Raw genomic sequence first — 26,590 nt, 5'->3', positions numbered from 1 at the left:
TTTGAGGAGGAAAATAAGAAAAAAATATTTTGAACCCAAAGGTGTGCTTTTGGTAGGTTTTGAACTAATGGTGGTCTGTGGATGCCGCACTGTTATGAGGGATCTGTGGATGACGCACTGTTATGGGGGATCTGTGGATGACGCACTGTTATGGGGGATCTGTGGATGACGCACTGTTATGGGGGATCTGTGGATGATGCACTGTTATGGGGGATCTGTAGATGACGCACTGTTATAGGGGGATCTGTGGATGACGCACTGTTATGGGGGATCAGTGGATGACGCACTGTTATGGGGGGATCTGTGGATGATGCACTGTTATAGGGGGATCTGTGGATGATGCACTGTTATGGGGAATCTGTGGATGACGCACTGTTATGGGGGATCGGTGGATGACGCACTGTTATGGGGGATCGGTGGATGACGCACTGTTATGGGGGATCGGTGGATGATGCACTGTTATGGGGGGATCTTTGGATGACACTGATGGGGGATCTGTGGATTACACTGATGGGGGATCTGTGGATGACACTTATAAGGCTCTGTGGATGACACTTATGTCATCCACAGATCCCCATAAGTGTCATCTACAAATCCCCCATCAGATGCATCAGTGTGGAGGGAGGAGGCGGAGACACTCAGCCGGTGCATGACCGAGGGAGCTGCGACAGGCGGGGCAGGCGGCGCATGACCGAGGGAGCTGCCGGTCTGCTCCGTCTTAATGCTATACTTACGGTACTACAGTAAGTACCGAACAGTGCGGTATACATTTAGATATAGATCGGATTGAATGTATTTAACAGTTGCGGGGCCCGGTGTATTAGAGTAGAGTCACTGCACCGGCCCCGCCATGAGTGTCCCCGCCTCCTCACTCCACACTGATACTTCGCTGGCCACGCTGTGCAGCATAGCGGCCAGCGAAGTATCCACTTTATAAGACGCATGGCCATTTTCCCCCTACTTTTGGGGGGGGGGAGTGCGTCTTATAAAGCAAAAAATACGGTAATCATGAAGCGAATTTCTTTGTGAAATTAAGTTTTCTAAACTTCGCTCATCTCTAATGTCATGGAAGAATTCTTACCTCAATAACATCAACCCATATGTTGCCCAGTGTCATCAGGATAGGTCATCATTATCAGATATGTGGGGGACCAACAGCTGTTCAGGAGTAGCTCCATCACTGGAAATTGGCATGAGAACTACACAGCTCCATCCGCTGTATAGTGTATGGAGCTGGTTACTGCCATTGAAGTGACTTGGAGCAGCGCTGCAGTAACCAGCAACATCTACTAGTTATAATGCTGTAGCCACTACAGAACAGCTGATATCTCAGGGATAGTCCATGAATGTAAAAATGCTAGACAGCCTCTTTAATAGACAAATCTGATGTTCCTGCAAATAATGGGCTGCAGCTGGCGAGCGGAGGGGGGGGGGGGGGGGGCACAGCACGCCCTCCTACATAATGCCATTACATTCACTTCACTGTGAAAAATCAGCTGTTTCCAGCAAACTACATAAGCTTTAGGCTGAATGCACACGACCGTGGAACACGGACATGAGCGGTACGTGGTATCCCGGCTTGGCATCCGACTGAGAGCAGGAGCGCACAGTGTCACTGGTTGCTATGACGCTGTGCACTTCGTGCCGCCGCAGCAGTACAGTAATACACTCGTATGATCTATACAAGGGAGCAGGATGCCAGGCCGGGATACCACAGACCGCTCACGTCCGTGTTCCACGGTCGTGTGCATTCGGCCTTATTATGTATTATTATATTAAGACATTTTATGGGTTCAAATAGAAATGATGGGCCTCTCAAACTGTGTAACTGTATAATGGCTAGCCAGAAACAATGTAGTTGTAGAAGTAGTAACCCCCAAATTACCATGCAAGTTACTGAAAATACCCCAAGCCCTAATTCTATTCTTTTACCCCTGCATGGAAGATTGTTAGAAAAGCACAGATTCATAAGGGATTGGTTCTGTCAAGGTAATCTTATCTCCATGAGGAGATACGTTCTGGACTGTACCAGGGTAATGCTGTGGAAGGTTGGTACATAAAATAAGAATGCTGGGAGTAGGTGAGACTATGTGTACATGGGTTAACAACTTCAGACTGGGTCACAGTCACCAGTGGGGTGCCACAGGGGTCAATATTGAACCCTGTTCTTTTTAATATGTTTATTAATGTCCTTGCTGAGGGTTTTTGCAGCAAATTTTCAGTATTTGCAGATGATACAAAGTTCCTGCAAAGTGATCCACAAAGAGCATGATAATGTAGCATTATCAGATCAGATTTGCGGACCGGTTAAAATGAATGGGTCCGCATCCGTGATGCGGAATAACAACGGAACGGTGCCTGTGTATTGCGGTCCGCAATACGGGAACAGGACATCAACGGTCGTGTGAAAGAGCCCTTATTCTGATTGCTATATTTGGAGTCAGGAATGAAATGTTCCTCCAATACTGGGCTACTGGAAACCATCTCATAGGGGTTTTGCCATTCACTGGATCAACAAGTTAGATTATAGGTTGCACTAGATGGATGTTTGTTTTTAACCTTATGAACTATGCAATTAGTGTTCTGCCTCCAGCAGAGGGAGATTCATTTCAGTTCACGTCTATTTCATTTCTAATTCATTTTGCTGCAATTTCTGTATTCCTGTAGTTATTCGTTAGGCAACAGCATCATCTAGTGGTGGTAAAAATGTATTGCATCTTGTTTTCTTGTTAATAAAGATTACTGCTTTGTGGGAGGTGCTAGGCATTGTGGGTACTGCAAGGCATTCTGGGAAGGAGAAGCCATTCTCCACTCTACATACAGACTACAGGACATCAGCAGAGCTGTTCCATGCAGTTCTCCTTCTTAAACTCCACCATCTTTGTGCAAGTATATCTGGTTAGTGACATCTACCTTTGTTTCAGGGACAGTATGTTATGCAGAGCTGTTCAAGTAATTGTAGTGTTACTCAGGGAGTTATTTCTGTTAGCTAGCCATGAAATCTATGTATAGGCAGTCATTTTAGATATGTACTCAGTGTTATGCAACTGTTATAATGCATGCTGGTCTATGCTTTCTGCTGATATATGTTATACTTATACAAGCCATTTGCCTTCTTGTAGTTTTACCAATTCACAATCCTGTTGACCAATAAACAAGTTAGACAACAGAAAACAGTCCTCTTATTTGGAAGACAGGAAGGGTTTATGCTGAATGTTAGACTGGACACTGAAGTTTATGAACACAGAACATACAGTATATAAGATATTCTTACCAATGGTAGAGTAAACCCATTGATGGGACGGCTTTGAGTCCAGCCTAGTGGCAGTGATATACCATCCTCGTATTCTGGCTTGAGAAGGCGTTTGTACGCAGTGCTGGATGCACCGAGAATAGCATGTTTTCTGTAAAAAAACAAATATATACATATATTTCTACATATTAGTGAACAGAAAGAAATACATTCTTAAAAAGGTTGTTCACAATTAGAAAAAACATGGCTATTTTTTCTCTAGAAACACCTGTTCATTGATTGTATCTGGGATTACAGCATAGGTGTCAATAGGGCTATGGTGCAATACACTACCTGTGGATAGGTGCTGTTTTTGCTTAAAAGCAGTTTTTTTTTTTCTAATCCTAGGCAGCTAATTTTTAACACCTTCAGGACCGGTCTTTAACCATGGCGCCCGTCCGCACGTGCAGCGGGCGCCATAGCCGCCGGGTTTCTGCTATTTTAAATAGCAGAGACTTGTGCTACATGTAAGCGATCAGACATAAGGCTGATCACATACATTTTCCCTTTCAGATGCTGTGGTCAAATGTGTTCACGGCATCAGAGCAGTCTGGAAGTGGAAGCCACGCGCCTCAAGAAGGCTTCGAAGTCTATTAGAGGAATATACTAAAACACTAAAACACTAGAAATATACTAAAACAGGCCAGTAGGTGCAGCACTGTATTGTTATATTGAAAATTAAGTGTTTAAGTGTTTAATGATGGCTATATAGCACCATCCGTTGTATAGTGTATGGAGCTGGTTACTGCCATTGAAGTGACTTGGAGCAGCGCTGCAGTAACCAGCAATATCTACTAGTTCCAGCGCTGGAGCCACTACAGAACAGCTAATATTTCAGGGATAGGCCATGGATATAAAATGCTAGACAGCCCCTCTAATAGACAAATCTGATGTTTCTGCAAATCATGGGCTGCAGCTGGCGAGCGGAGGGGGCGGGGCACTGTACGTCCTCCTACATAATGCCATTACATTCACTTCACTGTGACAAGTCTGCTGCTTCTAGCAAACTACATAAGCTTTAAAGGTATATAATGGGTTCAATAGAAATAATGGGCCTCTCAAACTGTTTATAAAATGGCTAGACAGAAAATGATTAATATTATTCCATTAATCATTTTCAGTAACACTGTCCCTAGCGCATTAGCGATTTCAATGGCGGCGACTGTGCGGTAAAGGGCTTTATAGGGCTCTGACATCACAGGGGATGGCTATCTGCAGATTGGCTAACTGCATGGCCTTATGGGTGATCTTGCACTCTCAGGCTTTTTAGTTTCACTTTGTAACACGTGCAGCTGCCATTTTAGGAAAAAACGGATTTGTTACCACAAGGCACAAGGAAATTCAGATTAGTTTCAAATCAACGTTTTCCTAAACTTCAGACCAAATTCCGCTTTGAATACTTCACTTAACACTTAAATGTGTATATATCCATATACAGTTGCAAGAAAAAGTATGTGAACCCTTTAGAATGATATGGATTTCTGCACAAATTGGTCATAAAATGTGATCTGATCTTCATCTAAGTCACAACAATAGACAATCACAGTCTGCTTAAACTAATAACACACAAAGAATTAAATGTTACCATGTTTTTATTGAACACACCATGTAAACATTCACAGTGCAGGTGGAAAAAGTATGTGAACCCCTAGACTAATGACATCTCCAAGAGCTAATTGGAGTGAGGTGTCAGCCAACTGGAGTCCAATCAATGAGATGAGATTGGAGATGTTGGTTACAGCTTCCCTGCCCTATAAAAAACACACATCAGTTCTGGGTTTGCTTTTCACAAGAAGCATCACCTGATTTGAATGATGCCTCACACAAAAGAGCTCTCAGAAGACCTACGATTAAGAATTATTGACTTGTATAAAGCTGGAAAAGGTTATAAAAGTATCTCCAAAAGCCTTGCTGTTCATCAGTCCAGGGTAAGACAAATTGTCTATAAATGGAGAAAGTTCAGCACTGCTGCTACTCTCCCTAGGAGTGGCTGTCCTGTAAAGATGACTGCAAGAGCACAGCACAGCGCAGACTGCTCAATGAGGTGAAGAAGAATCAGTGTGTCAGCTAAAGACTTAAAAAAGTCTCTGGCATATGCTAACATCCCTGTTAGCGAATCTAAGATACGAAAAACACTTAACAAGAATGGATTTCATGGGAGGATACCACAGAAGAAGCCACTACTGTCCAAAAAAAATTGCTGCACTTTTACAGTTTGCACAAGAGCACCTGGATGTTCCACAGCAGTACTATTACTAGTAATATTCTGTGGACAGATGAAACCAAAGTTGAGTAGTTTGGAAGAAACACACAACACTATGTGTGGAGAAAAAGAGACACAGCACACCAACATCAAAACCTCATCCCAACTGTGAAGTATGGTGGTGGGGGCATCATGGTTTGGGGCTGCTTTGTTGCGTCAGGGCCTAGACCGATTGCTATCATCGAAGGAAAAATTAATTCCCAAGTTTATCAAGACATTTTGCAGGAGAACTTAAGGCCATCTGTCCACCAGCTGAAGCTCAACAGAAGATGGGTGTTGCAACAGGACAACGACCCAAAGCATAGAAGTAAATCAACAACAGAATTGCTTAAACAGAAGAAAATACGCCTTCTGGAGTGGCCCAGTCAGAGTCCTGACCTCAACCCGACTGAGATGCTGTGGCATGACCTCAAGAAAGTGATTCACACCAGACATTCCAAGAATATTGCTGAACTGAAGCAGTTCTGTAAAGAAGAATGGTCAAGAATTACTCCTGACCGTTGTGCACGTCTGATCTGCAACTACAGGAAACGTTTGGTTGAAGTTATTACTGCCAAAGGAGGTTCAACCAGTTATTAAAACCAAGGGTTCACATACTTTTTCCACCTGCACTGTGAATGTTTACATGGTGTGTTCAATAAAAACATGGTAACATTTAATTCTTTGTGTGTTATTAGTTTAAGCAGACTGTGATTGTCTATTGTTGTGACTTAGATGAAGATCAGATCATATTTTATGACCAATTTGTGCAGAAATCCATATCATTCCAAAGGGTTCGCATACTTTTTCTTGCAACTTGTATATACATACACACACACAAATCATTATTTTACAGGTTGGAGTATTGCATAAACTCGATTCTTAGCTTTATCTCAGATAGTATAATTATTTAATACTTTGACTGATATTGATATAAGGCAGGTCATTACTCCTCTGTCTGCTGAGATTTTCCTTACCTATTATTACACTCTCCAGTGATGCTGCGGTACGGTGAAGGGTCACACACTTTTGGTAAGAACTGATAGGCGCATCCAGTTAGTTGAGAAATAATTTGATTTTGTTCCTCTGTTAGAGCAGCTACCAAGAAACATGTGCACATTAATAACAGCATGATATTGTATTGTATTGTATTACTAGTATAGCATTCAAATGTACTTTGTAGATGTGTAAAAACAAAAACAGTGCGGAAACATAGTATTTTCTGTGCTTTCCAGTAAGGGTCACCTATACAGAGGAGGTGAATGAAGAATGCTGCACACGTGTAACGGCTCATACAATTGTCTTTTTCAGATCTATGTTGTATGGATTTGGGGTAGGGGCCTGTACTACACCTCTGTGCACCTCTGATTTCCTAAGGGGGGTATACAGAGATTTAAGGGTATATTAGACTGCCCGATTTTATGCCCGATGATTGGTAATGAGTGTTCCTATGAACACTTGTTTACTGATCATCTAGCAGTCTGAGGCCTCTTTCACACTACCGTTTTTTTTTTTCCGTTTTGCGGTCCGTTTTTTGCGTTCCGTATACGGTCCGTATACGGAACCATTCATTTCAATGGTTCTGCAAAAAGAACGGAATGTGTTCCGTATGCATTCCGTTTCCGTATTTCCGTTTTTCCATTCCGTTGAAAGATAGAACATGTCCTATTACTGCCCGCAAATCACGGTCCGTGGCTCCATTCAAGTCAATGGGTCTGCAAAAAAAACGGAACACATACGGAAATGCATCCGTATGTCTTCCGTTTCCGTTCCGTTTTTTCTGAACCATCTATTGAAAATGTTATGCCCAGCCCAATTTTTTCTATGTAATTACTGTATACTGTATATGCCATACGGAAAAACGGAACGGCACAACGGAACGTAAACGGAAACACAACGGAAGCAAAAAAAACGGAACAACGGATCCGTGAAAAACTGACCGCAAAACACTGAAATTGACATACTGTAGTGTGAAAAAGGCCTAAAGCTCAAGTCCGGGCGCAAATCCGTAAGCACGTGGTCAGTGATGCATCCATGAAGCTGTCCATGAAGGATCCGTGTTGGGTCCGTGTGTCCGTTTTTTGCTGTCCGTGTTGCATCCGTGTTTCACTGACATTGAACAGTTGAAAAATAATTTTCAAAGCATCTCTTCCTAAGGATCCATGAAACACGGATGCAACATGGATGGCATCCGTGTTGCATCCGTGGTTTTAACGGACCCATAGACTATAATGGACATGATGGATCCGTGAACACGGCCAAAATAGAGCATGCATCCGTGCTAAAAACACTGACCCACGGACCGTGCTAAAATACTGATGTCTGAATACACACATTAAAATGAATAGAGACGTGTGCTGTCTGTGGAGAACACGTACAGCACACGTCCGTGAAACACTGACGTGTGAATGAGGCTTAATACTGCCCGATGAACTAGCAAACGTTCGTTGTGCAGTCCAGATCTTTCAGCATGCTGAAAGATCTGGATTTGCCGGCAGCAGATCGCACTGTCTAATAGCAATCTGCCGCCGGCACTCCGCTGTCCTGCATGGGGATGAGCGATAGCATAGCGATCCCTCCCCCCCATGTTGTGGAAGACATTGCTGCATGCAATAGCAGCGGTCTCCTCTGCCAGCTATCTGCTGATTGCCAGGAGGGAATGCTTATCTCCAGACAATCGCTAGTAGCATCTGGTATGGGCACATACGCAGGTTTCCTGATGCCTTTGTGGAACCCAAAATCAGGAGTTGATCATAAAAGCAGAGAAAGTGTAAAGAACAGACACAAACTCTCTTTATTTAATTCACTCCTGATTTTGGCTTCCAAAACTGCATCAGCAAACCTGAGTTTGTGGTCGTACCAAGCCTCACACATTCATACAGATTCTATCAGAAGAAGCAATCATAGCGTGTTCCATCACTTTGCTGTATTACAAACATTTTCACCTGTATAAATTAATATATAGATAAAAGTTTATATGCTGCCTGTCTTATATAGTTAAAGGTGTTATCCGAGACGAAAGAATGGCCCCCATATGCCCTGGCCCCTCACACCGAATTTACTTACCTGGCTCCCCACGCCGCTCCTGGTCCCCGCACCGCCGCTGCTGCTTCTCCCCGTGCGTGAATGAAAACATCCGGTGTCGGGGGGAGGGGGACAGCCAATATTAGACGGTGACAGGAACGAGCCGCCCTAGCAATGTGGGTGACGCTAGGGAGGTTCGTCCCCGTCACCGACTACCATTGGCTGCTCCCCGACGACAACAGATGTTTTCATCTGCGCACGGAGAGAAGCAGCAGCGGTGGTGCGGGGAGCAGAGTGATCTGAATGGTTACTGAGACAACACAAATTTTTGGCAATATTTTCAAAAACATCCCTTTATTGCCTTCTAAACAGCACTTCATCACAGCAATACGGTTAATGATATTCTAATGCACATAAGAGCGCTGTTCATTTTTAATACCTGAAACATTTAAAGAATTGGGGTAGATGATTTTCAGCTTTTCATTTATGAGCCCACGAGTGACTTCCAAGTAATCTGCTGATCTGATGATATTTCTAGCTGCTCCTACTGCTTGTTTGAAGAATGCCATAATATCTGAAAGTCTTGGAGCTTCCCTTTTGGATCGTTCCTTTAAACTGAAAACATATCGAAATCAAAACAATATTGAACAAAAATATTCTAATTATCTAAGGCAACTTTGAAAAGAGGGATGAAAGGACAAATTAATATTCCTGGACCTTTACATGGGGGCATCACAAATACTTGCCTATACTCTGGACTGAATAAACCTGTCAAGGATGATCTACTGATCAACATTGTGATCTCTGTGGGGATATGACATTAGTGATTAGCGAGTCCAGGAGTTGGATGGATGGATTGGGCTTTAATGTTTTAGGCCTACTGTAGAAATTTCATTGAAGACTCAACCCCACCCCCCACCTTGTCATGATGTTTTTATGATTTCACATAATGTCCAGACCATCAATAGGATTATTAATATGAAATAACCCAAAAATTTGAAAATCCAGCATAAAATTCCTTTTTGCAATCTCAGGTCATCTGGTGGGCCAATTCTAACCTGAGAAAGTTGTGTGAAAAAAATCACCCTACTAAACTGTGGTCCTCAACGACTGTCTGAATCTGACTGGTGATGCCACCTGTCTGAACCCTACAGACCTGCCATCATAAATGCAGTGGAGGAAGGCAATGTCTTCTCCAATGCATTAATGATGGAAATATGCCATAATTAGTGGAGCAATCACCAGCATCCAACACACAAGGTCTTGACTCTGGCTGTTCTACGATGACCTGTGCAGTGACACCTAAAAGTGAGGAACCCCTCGGAGTGGTATTTATTTATTTTTTTTCAGTGTGGTATAAGGGTCTAAATTAATTTTATGGATGTGGTCATGGGTTTCATTAATTTAAGGAATCTGGCCTGGGTTCTAATTGATGTTAAAGCATCACTACCTTTTCAAAAAACCTTTGATATGTCATAGAATGAAAATCAGAAATATCAAAAGTTTTAATCAGTGGAGGTTTGAGTACTGAGACCCTCAACAATCTCTAGAATAAAGGGAGAAAAGTGAGCGCATATTGTTATTAAATTACATTTTGGTGTTTCCCATTAACAAATAATAATTGGGAAGAAAATAGTTCTACATCTTTACAATTAGTTTGCAGCTCGGACCTTCACCTGATCGCAAATGGCCCTTTGCTAAAACTAGTTGAGTATCCTTGCTACCTAAGGACCTATATATCTTGGCCTAGATTACATTACACTAGGGTAATAACATAGTACCACATACGGGTGCTCTTTAACCCCCTCTACCCCGGGCCAGTTTTCACCCTCCTGCCCAGGCCATTTCTTGCAAATCTGACATGTGTCACTTTATGTGGTAATAACTTTGGAATACTGTTATTTATCCAAGCCATTCTGCGATTTATTTATTTTTTCTCATGATACATTGTACTTCATGATAGTCATAAATTTGAGTCAATACAATCACCTTTATTTATGAATAAATCCCAAATTTATCAAAAATGTAGAAAAATTAGCAATTTTCTAAATTTCAATTTCTCTTTTTTTAAAACAGAAAGTGATACCCCATAAAATATTTATTACTTAATATTCCCCATATGCCTACTTTATGTTGGCCTCATTTTTGTAAATGTCATTTTATTTTTTTAGGACGTTAGAAGGCTTAGAATTTTAGAAGCAATTCTTAAAATGTTTTTACAAATTTCCAAAACCCACTTTTTAAGGACCATTTCAGGTCTGAAGTCACTTTGTGGGGCTTACATAGTGGAAACCCCCATAAATGACCCCATTGTAGAAACTACACCCCTCAAGTTACTCAAAACCCATTTTACACACTTTGTTAACCTTAGGTGTTCCACAAAAATGGAGATGAAATTTCTAAATTTTACTTTTTTGGCAGATTTTCCATTTTAATCCATTTTTTTCTTTAACACATCGAGGGTTAACCGTTAAACAAAACTCAATATTTATGACCCTGATTGTGTGGTTTACAAAAACACCCCACATGTGGTCGGAAACTGATGTAAGGGCACATAAGAAAAGGAGCGCCATATGGTTTTTGGAAGGCAGATTTTGCTGGATTGGTTTTTAGATGCCATGTCCCATTTGAAGTCCCCCTGATGCACCCTTACAGTAGAAACTCCCAATAAGTGACCCTATTTTGGAAACTAGGGGATAAGGTGTCAGTTTTATTGGTACTATTTTGGGGTACATATGATTTTTAATTGCTCTATATTAAGTTTTTTGTGAGGCAAGGTAACAAAAAAATGGCACCGTTTTAATTTTTTACAACATTCATCTGACAGGGTAGATCATGTGCTAATTTTATAGAGCAGGTCCATATTTTTTTTATTATTCTGCCGATCGTCTTTTGCAGGGGATTCTCTTTTGCAGGAAGAGTTGACGTTTTTATTGGTATCATTTTTGGGTACATATGATTTTTTGATCATTCATTATTACACTTTATGTGGCAAGGTGACCAAAAAATTGGTTGTTTTGGCAGTTTTTATTTATTTATTTTTACAGAGTTCACCTGAGGGGTTAGGTCATGTGAAAGTTTTATAGAGCAGATCGTTACGGACGTGGCAATACTGAATATGTATACTTTTTCTTACTTATTTAAGTTTTACACAATAATAGCATTTTTGAAACCAGAAAAATGATGTTTTAGTATCTCCATAGTCTGAGAGCCATAGCTTTTTTATTTTTTGACTGATTGTCTTAGGTAGGGTCTCATTCTTGCGGGATTAGGTGACTGTTTCATTGGTACTATTTTGGGGGGCATACACCTTTATGATCGCTTGGTGTTGCACTTTATGTGATGTTAGGGGACAAAAAAATGGCTTTTTAGCACTGTTTTTATTTTTTATTGAGGGGTCATGTGATATTATTATAGAGTAGGTTGTTATGGATGCGGCAATACCTTAATAAGTCAACTTTTTTTATTTATTTCACTTTAACAAAATAATAGCAGTTTTGACGCAAAAAAATCATATTTTACTGTCTCCATTGTCTGAGAGTCATATATTATTTTTTTTTGACCGATTGTCTTAGGTATAGTTTCATTTTTTGAGGGATGAAGTGACGGTTTGATTGGTTCTATTTTGGGGGGAATACGCCATTTTGAATGCTTGGTGTTGGAATTTTAGTAATGTAAGATGAGAAAAAATTGCTTTTTTGGCATTGTTTTTATTTTTTTTCATGGTGTTCAGTTGAGGGGTTAAGTCATGTGATATTTTTATAGAGCTGCTTGTTTTACAGATGCGGCGATACCTAATATGTATACATTTTTTATTTATTTCACTTTAACACAATAATAGCATTTTTGAAACAAAAAAAAGTTTTAATGTCTCCATGTTCTATAGTTTTTTTTTATTTTTTGAGCGATTTTCTTACGTAGGTGCTCATTTTTTGCGGAATGAGGTGACGGTTTTATTAGTACCATTTTGTGGGACATACACCTTTTTGATCACTTTGTGTTGCACTTTTTGTGATGTAAGGTGTGTAGGAAGGCGCAAGGGTCCGTCATTGACGGAAGGTACGTGTCACCGAGGTTCCTGGCCTTGGTTAGATAGGAAACGGTAATTTTGTGTGTCAGCGGCAGCTAGTGCTCGCTGACACTGTTTTACTTAGTGTGGCTGTAAAGCCAATCCGGGCCGGTTCTTATTAGGAGCAGCCAAAGAGCAGGGTGGGTGGCTGTTCCCCCACATCCAGGCCAGGTTTTGGGCTGGGTTTAAAAACCCAGCCAGCAGCTCAGCTGGGTGTGGTATGATCCTCCAAGTGATAGTGGAGCTGTGGAAGCTCTGTGTTTCTGGGAGCTGAAGAGATCCGCCATGCTGCAAGGCTGAGAGATGCATGAGAGCCGCCTGCTGGGAGTCAGGTGCCCTAAAGCCTGCTGTGTTCTGCAAGGTGATTTATGTTGTTCTGGGGACTCTTGCAGTGTGAATTAACACCAGGACCCTGTAAAGCATTGTTTTTAATTTTCTGCCTTTTCTGTGTGAATAAACACTGGACTTTTGTTTTTCAACCGTGGTCTTGCCTCTGTATTGCGTCCGCTTACCCTGCCTACCAGAGCAAATACCTACAGGTATCAAAAATTGCATTTTTTTACAGTTTTTATTTTTTTATGGTGTTTATCGGGAGGGGTGGCTCATGTGAAATATTTATAGAGTCGGTTGTTACGGATGCAGTGATACCTAATATGTGTGGGTTTTTTTCATTTTTTAAAAATATTTTTTATTATAAAATCAGGGAAAAGGGGCTTTTTTTTTCTTTTTCTTTTTTTATTAAAAACACTTTTTTTTTTGCTTTTTTTTTTTTTTTTACTTTTATTTCTATCCCACTCTGAGACTTCAACTTTTGAGGATCTGATCCCCTCTGAAATGCATTACAATGCATCTGTATTGTAATACATTGCCTGTTAGTGTATTACACTAACAGGTTGCCTAGGAGACCCAGCCTGGGGATGGATCTCCTTGGCCCCCGTAGAAGGCAGGTCCCGATGCCATGCAAGGCATTGGGCATCTTGTGCATGGCATCGGGCTGCCTTGTCACCCATCGAGTCCCTGCCACAGCAACGCGGGGATCTGATGGGCTCCATGACCCACCGCGTGCACCTTCTATGCCGCTGCCAGCGCTGACCGTGGCATAGAAGGGGTTAATCCGCCGGCTTTTACAGCGATGCAGGTGGATACAGCAGGGGCCCAGATATCAGGGACTGCTGGGCCCCTGCAGTGATCGGACGCGCACCGCTCCAGTGCCCGCCCGATCACCATGATGTAATAGTACGTCAAAATGCGGCAAGTCACTTGCCGCCATGATGTACTATTACGCCATATGTCGGGATCGGGTTAAGCGCTCATACATCAATAGTTGTCTTCTTGTGGTACATTTCTCAACCCAGTCTGCAGTTATCTTACTCTTTCCTAGTCTGGACATATGCCGAATCCACCCTCTTCTTCGCTTCTTCAACAGATTCTCGAATAACACTGTCATCGAGTTGGATCTTTTCCCCATCTTAGAAAACAAAGATCAATTTATTAATACTATACACAATGAAAAAACCATATATTTATGCCTTCTAATACTTGGAAATGCATTAATATAATTTGAACAAATAAGTACAATGTACACAATGTACATATCCAACTATTACTTTTGTCTGGCAAGTTGGCATGACAAGTCCTTGGCAATATACAGCATATTTCTATTGCCACGTGCAACGACTGATCAGCTATTGGAAATCTATTAAGCATCAATCTGCCATAAGAATGGATTAACACTGGATTTTTTTACCGTCCTGTAAAATGCGCAGTGACCCAGTGGTTCATGGCTAAAATGTCCAAAACTACTGAGATTGCTTATGTATGCTAGCTATGCACTTTCAATAGTAGACATTGTTAATGTGGCTTATTATGCACTTACATATTGAAAGGCTACACATGGGTAGGGAATAGTTAACTGGCAGACATTAGAGACCGTTTCCAGGTGGTTGGCTGGCCCCAACTGTCTGGTTAGTGAGTTGCTGCCAAGTAAGCCAGAGAGAAGATGTGTATGGTTCTTGCTGGTGTTTTAAGCCCACATCCTAGGTATGTGTAACTTTAATAGAAGTCAAGGTTGAATCTATATCCAGGGAAACACCATCCCTGTGAGAAAAAAGCTACCTGAAAAGCCACTGTGTCCGCACTCACCTCTGAGGGAGAGAAGCAATGAACCTCTATAGAAGGTTGAGCACCATTAAATGGGGCAGTGCATGGACAAGGAAGCCAGTAAAGGTAACGCACATTTATGGATATAGACTTCACTCCATGTGGTTTGGCTTATTTTGCTTCAGGAGCCCGCCACTTTACTGAGACAGATTGGCCATTCGTTATAGGACTACATCCCACAATTGGGCCTTGTAGTACATGTGACTGAGAGAAAATTGCACGTCTTTGGTCATTTGGGAAGATTGTTTGCAGGAGAAAGAGATTCAGAGGGGACTGTCTCATTTCCACCCCCTATACTCAGCCTTTGGGGAACACTGTGTGATATATCTGAGGACAGTGCCCATTACTTATACTGTGCCACCCATCATCCACTCTTGCTTTAACCAGGCCAGCCTGGTCATTTGTCTTCCCCTGTTCTCCTGCCTTTCACCCTGCAATCTAACACAAAGGGAACCCCAGCCACCACCAGACAGGAGCTCCCAAATTCAGGGTGTACCCCGCAGGGAAGAAAGTGTGTGTTTTCTTAACACTGCATTCACAGCCTGGGGGAGTGCTAAAGCAGGGTTAACCACATTGAGGACTACAACCATCCTCATTGTTACCACCACCATTCCCATCCTCTGGAGCCCCTGCTACCTCTGCACCCCCTATAGCTACGCCCCTGATTGAGAGGTTGACTGGCACCATAAACTAACATCTACCATTATATCTGGTTTATTCTATGTACTATTGATATATAGCTCATCAATAGAAATGTATACATTTCTTGAAATTTTATTTCAGGTCCCTTTCTAATGAATTTGTAAGAAGATTGAATTTATTCATAGCCAAATCAAATCAGTTTGAAAGTACTCATATTGCCCTGAAAAGTTGTGTATGTCATTCTTTGGTCTTGTAGGACTGTATGCAACTACTTTCCAGCTCTTTAATACCTAGACACAATTGGTAACCTTAAAGTGACGGCAACAGTATCTGGCTGTAAGTAAATGCATGGTTGCCGGTGGTAGCAAAAAGCCTGTCTAATAACACTACACCGTCAGATTTGTTATGCTTTTAAAAATAAAAAATTGGTTAAAAAACCATCCCTTATTGGGGGCAAATGCCTGGCGGTGTTTATACACGCATGGTAGTATTGGAAAAAGAAGTTGCTGGAAAATTATACATTTATTAAGGGGGTTGTCTTTCTTCAGCAAATGTATCATGTAGCGAAAGTTAATACAAGGCACTTACTAATGTATTGTGATTGTCCATCTTGCCTCCTTTGCTGGCTGGATTAATTTTCCCATCACATTAAGCCCCGCGCATATCCAGGAGTTATAACCACCCTGAAATCCAGCAGCAGTGGCTGTGCTTGCTTACTATAGGAAAAAGCAAATCAAACTAAACATAGACCCTTAAAAACTTTCAAACTTTATTCGATTCAATTAAAAGACCTATAGACACAGGTCAGGATGTATAAATATGTAAATCATGGTCAGTAAGTCAATTCACAGGTTACCAAATATAAAAGAAATAAACCCCTTTGGGGTATAAGGGAATTCGGAACTCATTAGGGTTCACTAGGGTGTTTTAGGGTAGGTACGAGGACGGAGAGTCTCGACCTTTAGGAGACATCTTCGGGCTGAGGGGTATATAGGGTCTCTATAGGGAAAGACATCCCTCTCGATATATTTTTTTTCCCCTCCCCAACCTCGCCATCCCCACTGTTTATTTATTTATTTTTTGTATATTTGGTAACCTGTGAATTGACTTACTGACCATGATTTACATATTTATGCATCCTGACCTGTGTCTATAGGTCTTTTAATTGAATCGAATAAAGATTAAGCGTTTTAAAGGGTCTATGTTTAATTTGATTCGTTTTTCAGAATGTGTGGGACTCAGGATTGACATTGATTGTATCATCCTATAAGCATTATCTATAGGAAAAAGCTACGGCCTCTCTATGGGAGAGGGCATAGGCACACATGAGCAGAAGCTCTCATGCTGGCCACATTGTATCTGCGCTGCAGCAGTGGTCCTGACTATGAGCAGTGTATAATGTGATTCTGAGTCTCCTGCAAGGAGGGCTAAGTGAAGCTCGGCTATTTTCGGCGCTCCCATAGAAACGAATGGAGGGTGGCTGCGCACGCGTGGTGCTTCCTCCTTCACTTTGCAGGCTCAGTTCTGAAGATATCAGAAATTGGGGGCATATCCTATCAATTTGCCTCCAAATATGAGATGGCACAACCCCTTTAGATATGATAGGTTGCTATGGAAATCTGCTCCACATTTTCTATGCACAAATTTTGCTAAATTTCCACCAAAAGTTCAGACATCCCTGTTGTTATGATCCAAGTCTATCCCCATAAATAGTGCTCCCTCTCTTTATTGCAGTCATGGTCACTAAGATCAGTAGATAACTGTAATTGAGACCGTATTATAAGATAAGAGCACTATGGACCAGAGTTATCATTAGGGGTAATTTTGAAGTCACTTTTGCTTCAGCCTTTCATTCCAGTATTGCACTTTGATAAATTTGGTGCATTCTAAAGTGTGTACAGATTACTCCAGTGTTTATACTCCAGTGTGAAATTGCAACATTTTTTGTAACTCTTTAAAAAGTCGCAGTTAAAAATCTTGCGTGCCCCTAATTAGCATAGCTACTCATGTCCATTTCCCATTCACTTTTCAAAATAGAGCAAAATATATTATATATATATATATATATATATATATAATCACAAATAACTGAGCAAAAATTACGCATCAAAATTTTAAACTTTTTTAAAACTCATTTGATAAATTTTCCCCTCGGCGCACAATTTATTAGCATTATTTAGATAGAATACAAATAAGTCACGGAGCAATACGAATGCTTGTAAAAATTACATTGTACAGAAAAGTTATAAAATTTATTACAAAAAAAATAAAAAATCTTATTGTTCAATTAGATTGCATTATAATGTAACACAATGACATGAAATATTACCTTGAATGGAAGCTGGATTTGACTGTGCCAGGAAACATGCTAGCAGAAATACAGCACAAAAATGTCGATGATTCATTTTAAGACTCCTGGAAAAAATACTTTAAATTAAAACAGTCATTCAATTCATTCAGTGATATATGTAGAAGATGGTGTATAAAAAAAAAATAAAAAAAAAAATAAAAAAAAAAATATATATATATATATATATATATACACAGTGTGTGTGTGTGTGTGTGTGTGTGTATATATATAATTTGTAAGTATGTAGAAGATTCTGAGCATCTCTTACCTCCCTCTTAAAAGGTAAAAGCTGTTACAGGACAGCCACAATTTATAGTAATGGCTGAGTACTGTCCCTGGACACAGATACACCCCATGGGCAGGCCTAGTAATGTTGCAGCAAGAGGAGGAAATACCTAAGAGACCTTACAATGCTTTTTGTAATCTGTTCCCTGTACTGTATCTAATAAAAAATAGAATGTTTTTTTGTTGCAATATTTGATTTACAGAAGGAAGTATTTGTATAAATAGAAAAATATACATCTCAGCCCAGACACACACACACTAGGGCTGAAATAGTTGTTAAAGGGGTTCTGCAGTTTTTTTAAACCGATGATCTATCCTCTGGATAGATCATTAGCATCTGATCCGACACCCGGGACCCCTGCCGATCAGCTGTTTAAGAAGGCAGCGGCACTGGCAGTAGTGCCGCGGCCTTCTCGCTTTTTACCGCAGGCCCAGTGACGTCACGACTAGTATCAATGGCTTGGGCTGGGCGGGGCTAAGCTCTGTTCACTTGAATGGAGCTTAGCCCCGCCCAAGCCATTGATACTAGTTGTGACGTCACTGGGCCTGCGGTAAAGAGCGTGAAGGCCGCGGCACAACTGCCAGCACCGCTGCCTTCTCAAACAGCTGATCGGCAGGGGTCCGGGTGTCGGATCAGATGCTAATGATCTATCCAGAGGAACTGCAAAACTGCAGAACCCCTTTAAACCTTTAATGAACCCTGGGAAAATTTGTGCCATGCTTTCCAAGACATTGATGGAGAAGTAGATAATGTCCCTAGGACTTCTAAAAGTCCTGTCATTAGAAAATTTGACTGTCCCTGGAAGGAATAACGCAATTGTCATTGTCATTCCAGTAAAGTTAAAATCCACAATAGTCCTTAGTTTTATGAGATGTTTAACTAGCGTCTACTTCACCTACAGCAGAACATTTACATAAGGGCGTAAAAGGAAAAAAGGTTGTGAGGGGCTCGAATAAGCTCGTCTATTTGATGACAGAACATAAAGACATGCACTGGTTTTCTGCCATGAAAAAGTAAGAAATTCTGGTGCACGTTGTTTGTGCCCAAAACTGAGCAACTTTTTGTGATTTTGAAAAATATCATAGAAACATATAATAATGCACTAACAAAATAAATGCAAGCATTATATATGGACTTAGCCCTCAGTCTGATATGATAAAATCCGAGACTCTCAACCAATATACTTTGATCAAAACAAATCTGTGCCCACCGACCCGCGCCAAAGTGGTCTCAGTACAGGCAGGCATTTTTGATCAGTGCTGCTCCTAGTCACCTCTATGTGCACCAAGCAACCAATCAGAGGAGCCCCCCACACAGTTATATGTACCACCTAATCAAGGTCACCTGTGGGCTAGGTGGGGTGAAAGTGCACAAGAATGCTACTTCCAGGATAAAATAGAAGCACATTCACATTTAAAGGGGCCACTCCTCAGAGTGTATACTACAAACTAAACAAAAATCACAGAAAAAAAGATAATAATGCACTAACCTAATAGACACAAGCATTATAGACTTATGGACTAAGCCCTCACTCTGATATGATAAAATCTGAGACTCTCAGCAAATATATTTTGATCAAAACACATCTGTGCCTGCCTACCCGCGCCAAGGTGGTCTCAGTCAGGCAGGTCCTACTCTTAGGCTGGTTTTAGAAAAGCAAGGGTCATGCTGCAGACTCGTAGCGCTGCACCCGTCCTGAACTTCCAGCACTGCTGCGGTCGGATAGCATTATATTGGTTTTTGATGCTATGTAACCCTTACAGTTCTGGAATGTATTGGATAACACTGACATTATCCAGTACATTCCAGACCTATAAGGGTTACATAGCATCATAAATCAATATTATGCTATGCGACCCCGGCAGTGCTAGAAGTTCTGGAAGGGTGCAGTGTTGCGAGTCCGCAGCGTGACACTTGCTCGTCTGAAAGGGGCCTAAACTTACCTATGGCATTTATGTTCAGGAGAGCGGTATAGTGTGCTGCTCCTAGTTACCTCTGTGTGCATCCAGAAACCAATGAGAGGAGGAGCACGTACACCTATATGTACTACCTAATCAAGGTCGCCTGTTAGTTAGAAAGTGCACAAAAATGCTGTTCCCAGGATAAAATAGAAGCACATTCAAGTGTATACTACAAACTAAACAAAAATCACTGAAAAAAAAACGCAAAGATAAAAACATCCTGCACAATGTGAAAAGTATGCGGATGTCCATGGATAGATTTTTTATAAAAACATACACATACAATAGGAAAAAGATATTTGAAAGAAAAAAGTAGTAACATAGTTTATAGGGTTGAAAAAATATATATGTCCATCCAGTTATGCCTGTTATCCTACAAGATGATCCAGAGGAAGACAAAAAAAAAACTGAGGTAGCCAATTTTCCTCACTTTAGGGGAAAAAAAATTCTTCCCGACTCCAATCAGGAAATCACAATACACTCCAGAAATACATCCAGGCCCCTCTTGAACTCTTTTAGTGAATTCACCACCACCAACACCACCTCCTCAGGAAGAGAGTTCCATAGTCTCATTGCTCTTACCGTAAAGAATCCTCTTCTATGGCCTAATGCACACAACCGTTGTGTGTTTTGCGGTCCACAAACCGCGGATCCGCAAAACACGGATGGCGTCCGTATGCGTTCCGCAATTTTGAGGAACGGCACGGACAGCCTTTAATATAACTGCCTATTCTTGTCCACAAAGCGTGGACAAGAATAGGACATGTTATAGTTTTTTTGCGGACCACGGAACGGAGCAACGGATGCGGATAGCACACAGAGTGCTGTCCACATCTTTTGCGGCCCCATTGAAATGAATGGGTCCGCATCCGAGTCGCCAAAACTGCGGCTCGGATGCGGACCAAAACAACGGCCGTGTGCTCGAGGCCTATGTTTGTGTAAAAAAACCTTCTTTCCTCCAGACGCAGGGGATGTCCCCTCGTCACAGTCCTGGCCTGACCCCTGATATATTTATACATAGTTATTAGATCTCCCCTTAGTCATCTTTTTTCTAAAGTGAAATAACCCTAATTTGAATAATCTTTCTGGGTACTGTAGTCCACCCATTCCAGTTATTACTTTAGTTGCCCCTCGCTGAACCCTCTCCAGCTCTGCTATGTCTGCCTTGTTCACAGGAGCCCAGAACTGTACACAGTACTCCATGTGTGGTCTGACTAGTGATTTGTAAAGTGGCAGGACTATGTTCTCATCACGGGCATCTATGCCTCTTTTGATGCAACCCATTATCTTATTGGCCTTGCCAGCAGCTGCCTGACACTAGTTTCTACAGCTTAGTTTGCTGTTCACAAAAATTCCTTGGTCCTTTTCCATGTCAGTGTTTTACCATTTAGTATGTACTGGTGACTTGTATTTTCCCTTCCCATGTGCATAACCTTACATTTGTCAGTGTTAAACCTCATCTGCCACTTCTCTGCCCAAGCCTCCAAATTGATATTTTACTGTTCAAGCCTTCTACAACATCATTAATAAATATATTGAAGAGAATATGGCCCAATACTGATCCCTGTGGTACCCCACTAGTGACAGTGACCCAATCTGAGTGTGTACCATTAATAACCACCCTCTGTTTTATCACTGAGCCAGTTACTTACCCACATAGAGACATTTTCCCCTAGTCCATGCATTCTCCTTTTATATACTAACCTTTTATGTGGTACAGTATCAAATGGTTTGGAGAAGTCAAGATATATACAACATCCATTGATTCGCCGCTGTCAAGTCTAGAACTTTCCTCATAGAAATGATTAAATTAGTTTGACATGACCGATCCCTCATGAAGCCATGCTGATATGGCGTTATTTGCTTATTTTCATTCATCTCTTAGAAAACCTTCAAACAGTTTACCCACAACAGATGTTAAACTTACCAGTTTCTGGGCTCTGTTTTTGGACCCTTTTTGAATATTGCCACCACATTTGCTATGCGCCAATCCTGTGGAACACTCCCTGTCAGTATAGAGTCCTTAAATATTAGAAATAAGGGTCTGGCTATGGTATTACTTAATTATCTTAGGATACTGGTGTGTATGCCATCTGGTTTTGGCGATTTTGTCTATTTTAATCTTTTTAAGATGCCAAATACAATACAAAAGTGTATTCTGATTTGTAAAAAAAAAACAGCAAGGCAATCAATGACATTGTTAGATGAGAAACATGGGACATACTATTAGAGATGAAAATGCCCACAAAGCATGCATTCAAGGTTATGCAGAGATCTGCAAAGTCATATAAAAGGATAAAGATATAATGAAATGAGAATCAGGTTTGTTCACCAAAAAGAACAATAAATCAGTAGCCTATTTGAAGGTTTTTCCTAGTTTACAGAGGTAGATAAACCATTTGAAATCACCATTCTGCAAATAGAACGCTAATAAATATTCATTGTAGGACATGTGAGAAGAAAAGAGAGTGAAGATTAGGCAAGCAAATGAAAAGAAGGTGGACTACAACAGGACATGACCTGAGAGGGATGACAAACAGGGATGGGGGTACTATAACCTCTAAAGGTGTGTACAATAATAATGATCCCATAATTGCCAAACGCGATCAAACCGGTCAACCTGATTATTCATAATGGCCATGAGATGTTCAAGTCTCCTAATGTCCATAACCTTAGTGATAAGGTCAAGTTGTGTGGGTGCTTTAGTCCTCTTCCAAAAACTGGCAATAAGACATCTAGCGGCCGTCAAAATACAGTATGTAATATCAATGCCAAAGAGCGTTTTCTATGAGGTGTGGGAGGCATGTTCACTAGGTAAACGAAAGGATCTAAAGGAAACCTAGTGTCCAGGAGTTGGAAGAGGATACCCTGAACCATTCTCCAAAACGGACATATCAATGGGCATTCCCCAAAAATATGTATAAGGGATCCTACTCTTGTTCCGCACCTCCAGCACCTATTCGAGACATTGGGGTTGAGCTGCCTCAACAGTTGTAGGGTGTGGTACCAAAACATCAAAATCTTATACGAGTTCTCCCTGTGGGAGACACAAGTAGAAGTCAAGGCAGATCTCCTTTGGGGAGATTGCACTGTCCAAGATTGTTTCCCATTTAGTCATATACGAGTGTCGGACAGGGGCGGAGGAAGGAGGAGAGAATAACGTAGATCTCGAAAATGAGTCCCTTGGTCGAATCCGAAAGTTTGCATAATTTCTCGAACGAGGTTGGAATAGATACCTATGGTGATTTAAATAGACTGTTGAGGATGTGTTGTATTTGTAGATACTGGTATCTAGAGGAGTCTGGGAGCTGGAAGGAAGATCTAAGAGTATCAAGCGGAAAGAGCCAGAGGGTTTTGTAGTCTAACTTATTAGATAATCATGGTCTTAAAAAGGAAGGGAGCTTTACCCTCAGGAATATAGAACTGAATAGAAAAGGAGTCATAGGGGACTTATTGGAGACTAAAGCGAATCGTTATCTGCATGTCCACCAGATGTTATATGTAAAGGACATCGGGCCCAGTAAATGGAACTGTTTTGCGGGCAGTGTGGGTGACCATACAAGGGAATTCGGATGTATGGGTGCTAACCATCGTTTTTCTATTTCCTTCCATCTAGAGTAGGCATAAAGGGAGGACCAGGTTGGGAGTCGTCTTAGATGTGTGGCTCAATAGTACCTAGTAATATCTGGAACTGACAGTCCTTCCTGCATTTTAAGAGCCGTAAGGACCCCGCAGGCTATTCTATGTCTTTTTCCGTTTCATAGGAACCGTAGGATAGCGGATTTGATAGCTCGTAATTCGTTAACACATACAGGAACAGGAAGAATTGCAAACAAGTATAGCAGTTTGGGAAGAATGGACATTATAACTGTTGCTATATAGAGATGTCGCGAACATAAAATTTTCCGTTCGCGAACGGCGAACGCGAATTTCCGTAAATGTTCGCAAACCGGGCGAACCGCCATAGACTTCAATAGGCAGGTGAATTTTAAAACCCACAGGGACTCTTTCTGGCCACAATAGTGATGGAGAAGTTGTTTCAACGGGACTAACACCTGGACTGTGGCATGCCGGAGGGGGATCCATGGCAAAACTCCCATGGAAAATTACGTAGTTGACGCAGACTGTGATAAATTGAATTCGCAATGCGATTAATATAACCTGCATTAATCACATTGCGAATTCAACTTAGAGCTAAGTTCCTAATGGTTGTATTGCTAGAATTGACGAATATAACGAATATAGCACTATATTCTCTATCTTCGTTATATTCTAGCAATACAACCATTAGGAACCCAGCTCTAAGTTGAATTCGCAATGCAATTCATATAACCTGTATTAGGCTGAGTTCACACGAGCGTGTCCGGATAAGGTCCGGATGCGTTGCGGCAAACCCGCGTGAGTAGGTACCCAATTGCAGTCAGTTTTGACTGCGATTGCGTTCCGTTGTTCAGTTTTTATCACGCGGGAGCAATACGTTTTGCACGCACGTGATAAAAAACTGACTGTGGTACCCAGACCCGAACTTCTTCACAGAAGTTCAGGTTTGGGTTCGGTGTTGTGTAGATGTTATTATTTTCCCTTATAACATGGTTATAAGGGAAAATAATAGCATTCTTTAATACAGAATGCTTAGTAGGTGGTCAATTGAGGGTTAAAAAATAAAAAAAAATTAACTCACCTTCTCCTCTTGATCGCGTAGCTTCCTGTCTCTTCTTACTACTTTAATCATGAGCTGCCAGCTAAAGGACCTGTGGTGACGTCAGATCACATGGTCCATTACTGTGGTGATGGACTATGTGATTGGACCATGTGATCTGATGTCACCACAGGTCCTTTAGCCGGCAGTTCATGATTAAAGAAATAAGAAGATTGCATACAAATGAGAGGTAAAAGGACGGCACTCACCACGATGCGTAGTAAAACTTTCTTTATTCTTGGTAGGAAGCGGACAACATGTATGAGTGCTCCAGCTGAATAGGCGACGGCTGTTTCGCACCTCAGTGCTTCATCTGGCCCGTAATCAGATGAGGCACTTCACCTGCTCTTAAGAGATTTCAGACTGTGATGCAACTCACTCCGCGCCTCCATCAGGTCAAGGCACCATCTGGCGCTTGCCTGGGTGCGTCAGAGAGGATTGCGTCACCACGAAAAATACACATTAAAACAAAACATTTAAAATGGTACCATAACTGATCAGTCATCAGTGCAACATATCCATATGAGTGTTAGTATGCTTATAGGAAAATGCCCATATCAATCCTATCGTTTAGGCCTAGGGGTCCCATTGTATCTGAACATAGGATTCATTTACTTTCTCTCCTCAGGAGCTCTTTATGTCTGTCGCCCCCTTGTGGAAGGCTGTGTACCAGCTCTATGCCTGCAAAACTAAGGGAGAAATGGTTGCCTGCATGTTCCTCTCTCACGTGATCTATCAGCCGCCGCCGCGAACAGCCTTTCCCTGTGGTAAGTGAGTTTACATGTTCCCTAATCCTTTCATGGAGACTCCTGATCGTTTTACCTATATAAAACCTGCCGCAAATACATTTGATAAGGTAAACCACGTATTTACTTTTGCATGTAATGAGGGTGCTGACTTTATGTTGTATCCCTCCAAAAACTCAAGGTGTTCCACTGGGGATTCAACCTACAGCATGAACAATGCCCGCATCTACGGTTTCCTTTTGGTCCCCAATTCTCCAGCCAGGTCATAGGTTTTTTCTCTTGAAATCTGCTACGGACCAACTTATCCTTCAGAGTATGACATCTCCTGAAGGCTATGATGGGTGCCACATTTTTTATATCCTTTAGGGACTCGTCTCTTTCAAGGATGGACCAGTTATCCTTAATGACCTTCCTGATTTGGGAGGCCATGGGTCCATACTTGAAAGAGAAGACAAAGGGATGAGAGCCTTCAACAGCCACTCCCCCTTCTGTTTGGGCATTTTCACTATCAGTGGAAGAAATACGGGGTTTTGAATATGCAGCCTTTTTCATGGCCTGGTTTAATAGTTTCAGAGGGTACCCCCTGGCCAGTAACCTGTTTTTTAATTCCAGGGCTTGTTGATTATAATCGACCTCGAGCCTATTAATCTGTTTAAGTCGGACAAACTGGCCATAGGGCACCGCCTTCTTAACGCTAGGGGCGTGATAACTAGAATAGTGTAAAAGCAAGTTGGTGGCCGTTGGTTTGCGATAACCCTCCGTCACCAGCTCACCCTCCCTCACGGAAATCTCAACGTCCAGAAATTCCAGACGGTCACCGCCAAATTTGTGTGTGAACTGCATGTTCATATAATTGACCATATTGAGATACTGTACAAAATCAGTAAAGTCAGCTTCTGTCCCTGTCCATACTATGATCACATCATCGATGTATCTTAAGTATGTATGTATACGGGAAAGGAAAGGGTTAGAGAGTGCGTACACATACCTGTCCTTGAATCTTGCTAGATATAGATTCGCGAACGTACACGAGACTGGCGTCCCCATGGCGGTGCCGAACTTTTGCCTGTACCACGCATCCCCGAACCTAAAGGCATTGTGGCGGAGGATGAGCCCCAG

At 41.6% G+C, this 26,590-nt stretch overlaps 1 protein-coding gene across 1 annotated transcript in view; it reads right to left on the bottom strand.

Moving 5' to 3' along the window:
• The window catches only part of LOC120993645 (eosinophil peroxidase-like), a 32,287-nt gene extending 5,955 nt beyond the window's left edge, over nt 1–26,332 (bottom strand). The window contains exons 1-5 of the mRNA XM_040422124.1: nt 25,702–26,332; nt 13,999–14,095; nt 8,998–9,173; nt 6,512–6,632; nt 3,275–3,404 (exon numbers count right to left, since the gene is read on the bottom strand). Coding sequence (XP_040278058.1) covers nt 3,275–3,404; nt 6,512–6,632; nt 8,998–9,173; nt 13,999–14,095; nt 25,702–26,332 — 1,155 coding nt within the window. The remainder of the gene's footprint in view (nt 1–3,274; nt 3,405–6,511; nt 6,633–8,997; nt 9,174–13,998; nt 14,096–25,701) is intronic.
• Nucleotides 26,333–26,590: the final 258 nt, after the last annotated feature.

Source organism: Bufo bufo, chromosome 3, assembly GCF_905171765.1.
Source record: "Bufo bufo chromosome 3, aBufBuf1.1, whole genome shotgun sequence".
NCBI classification, from domain to species: domain Eukaryota; kingdom Metazoa; phylum Chordata; class Amphibia; order Anura; family Bufonidae; genus Bufo; species Bufo bufo.
Note: the sequence above shows the minus strand (reverse complement) of the source record. Positions and strands in the feature narration are given on the sequence as shown.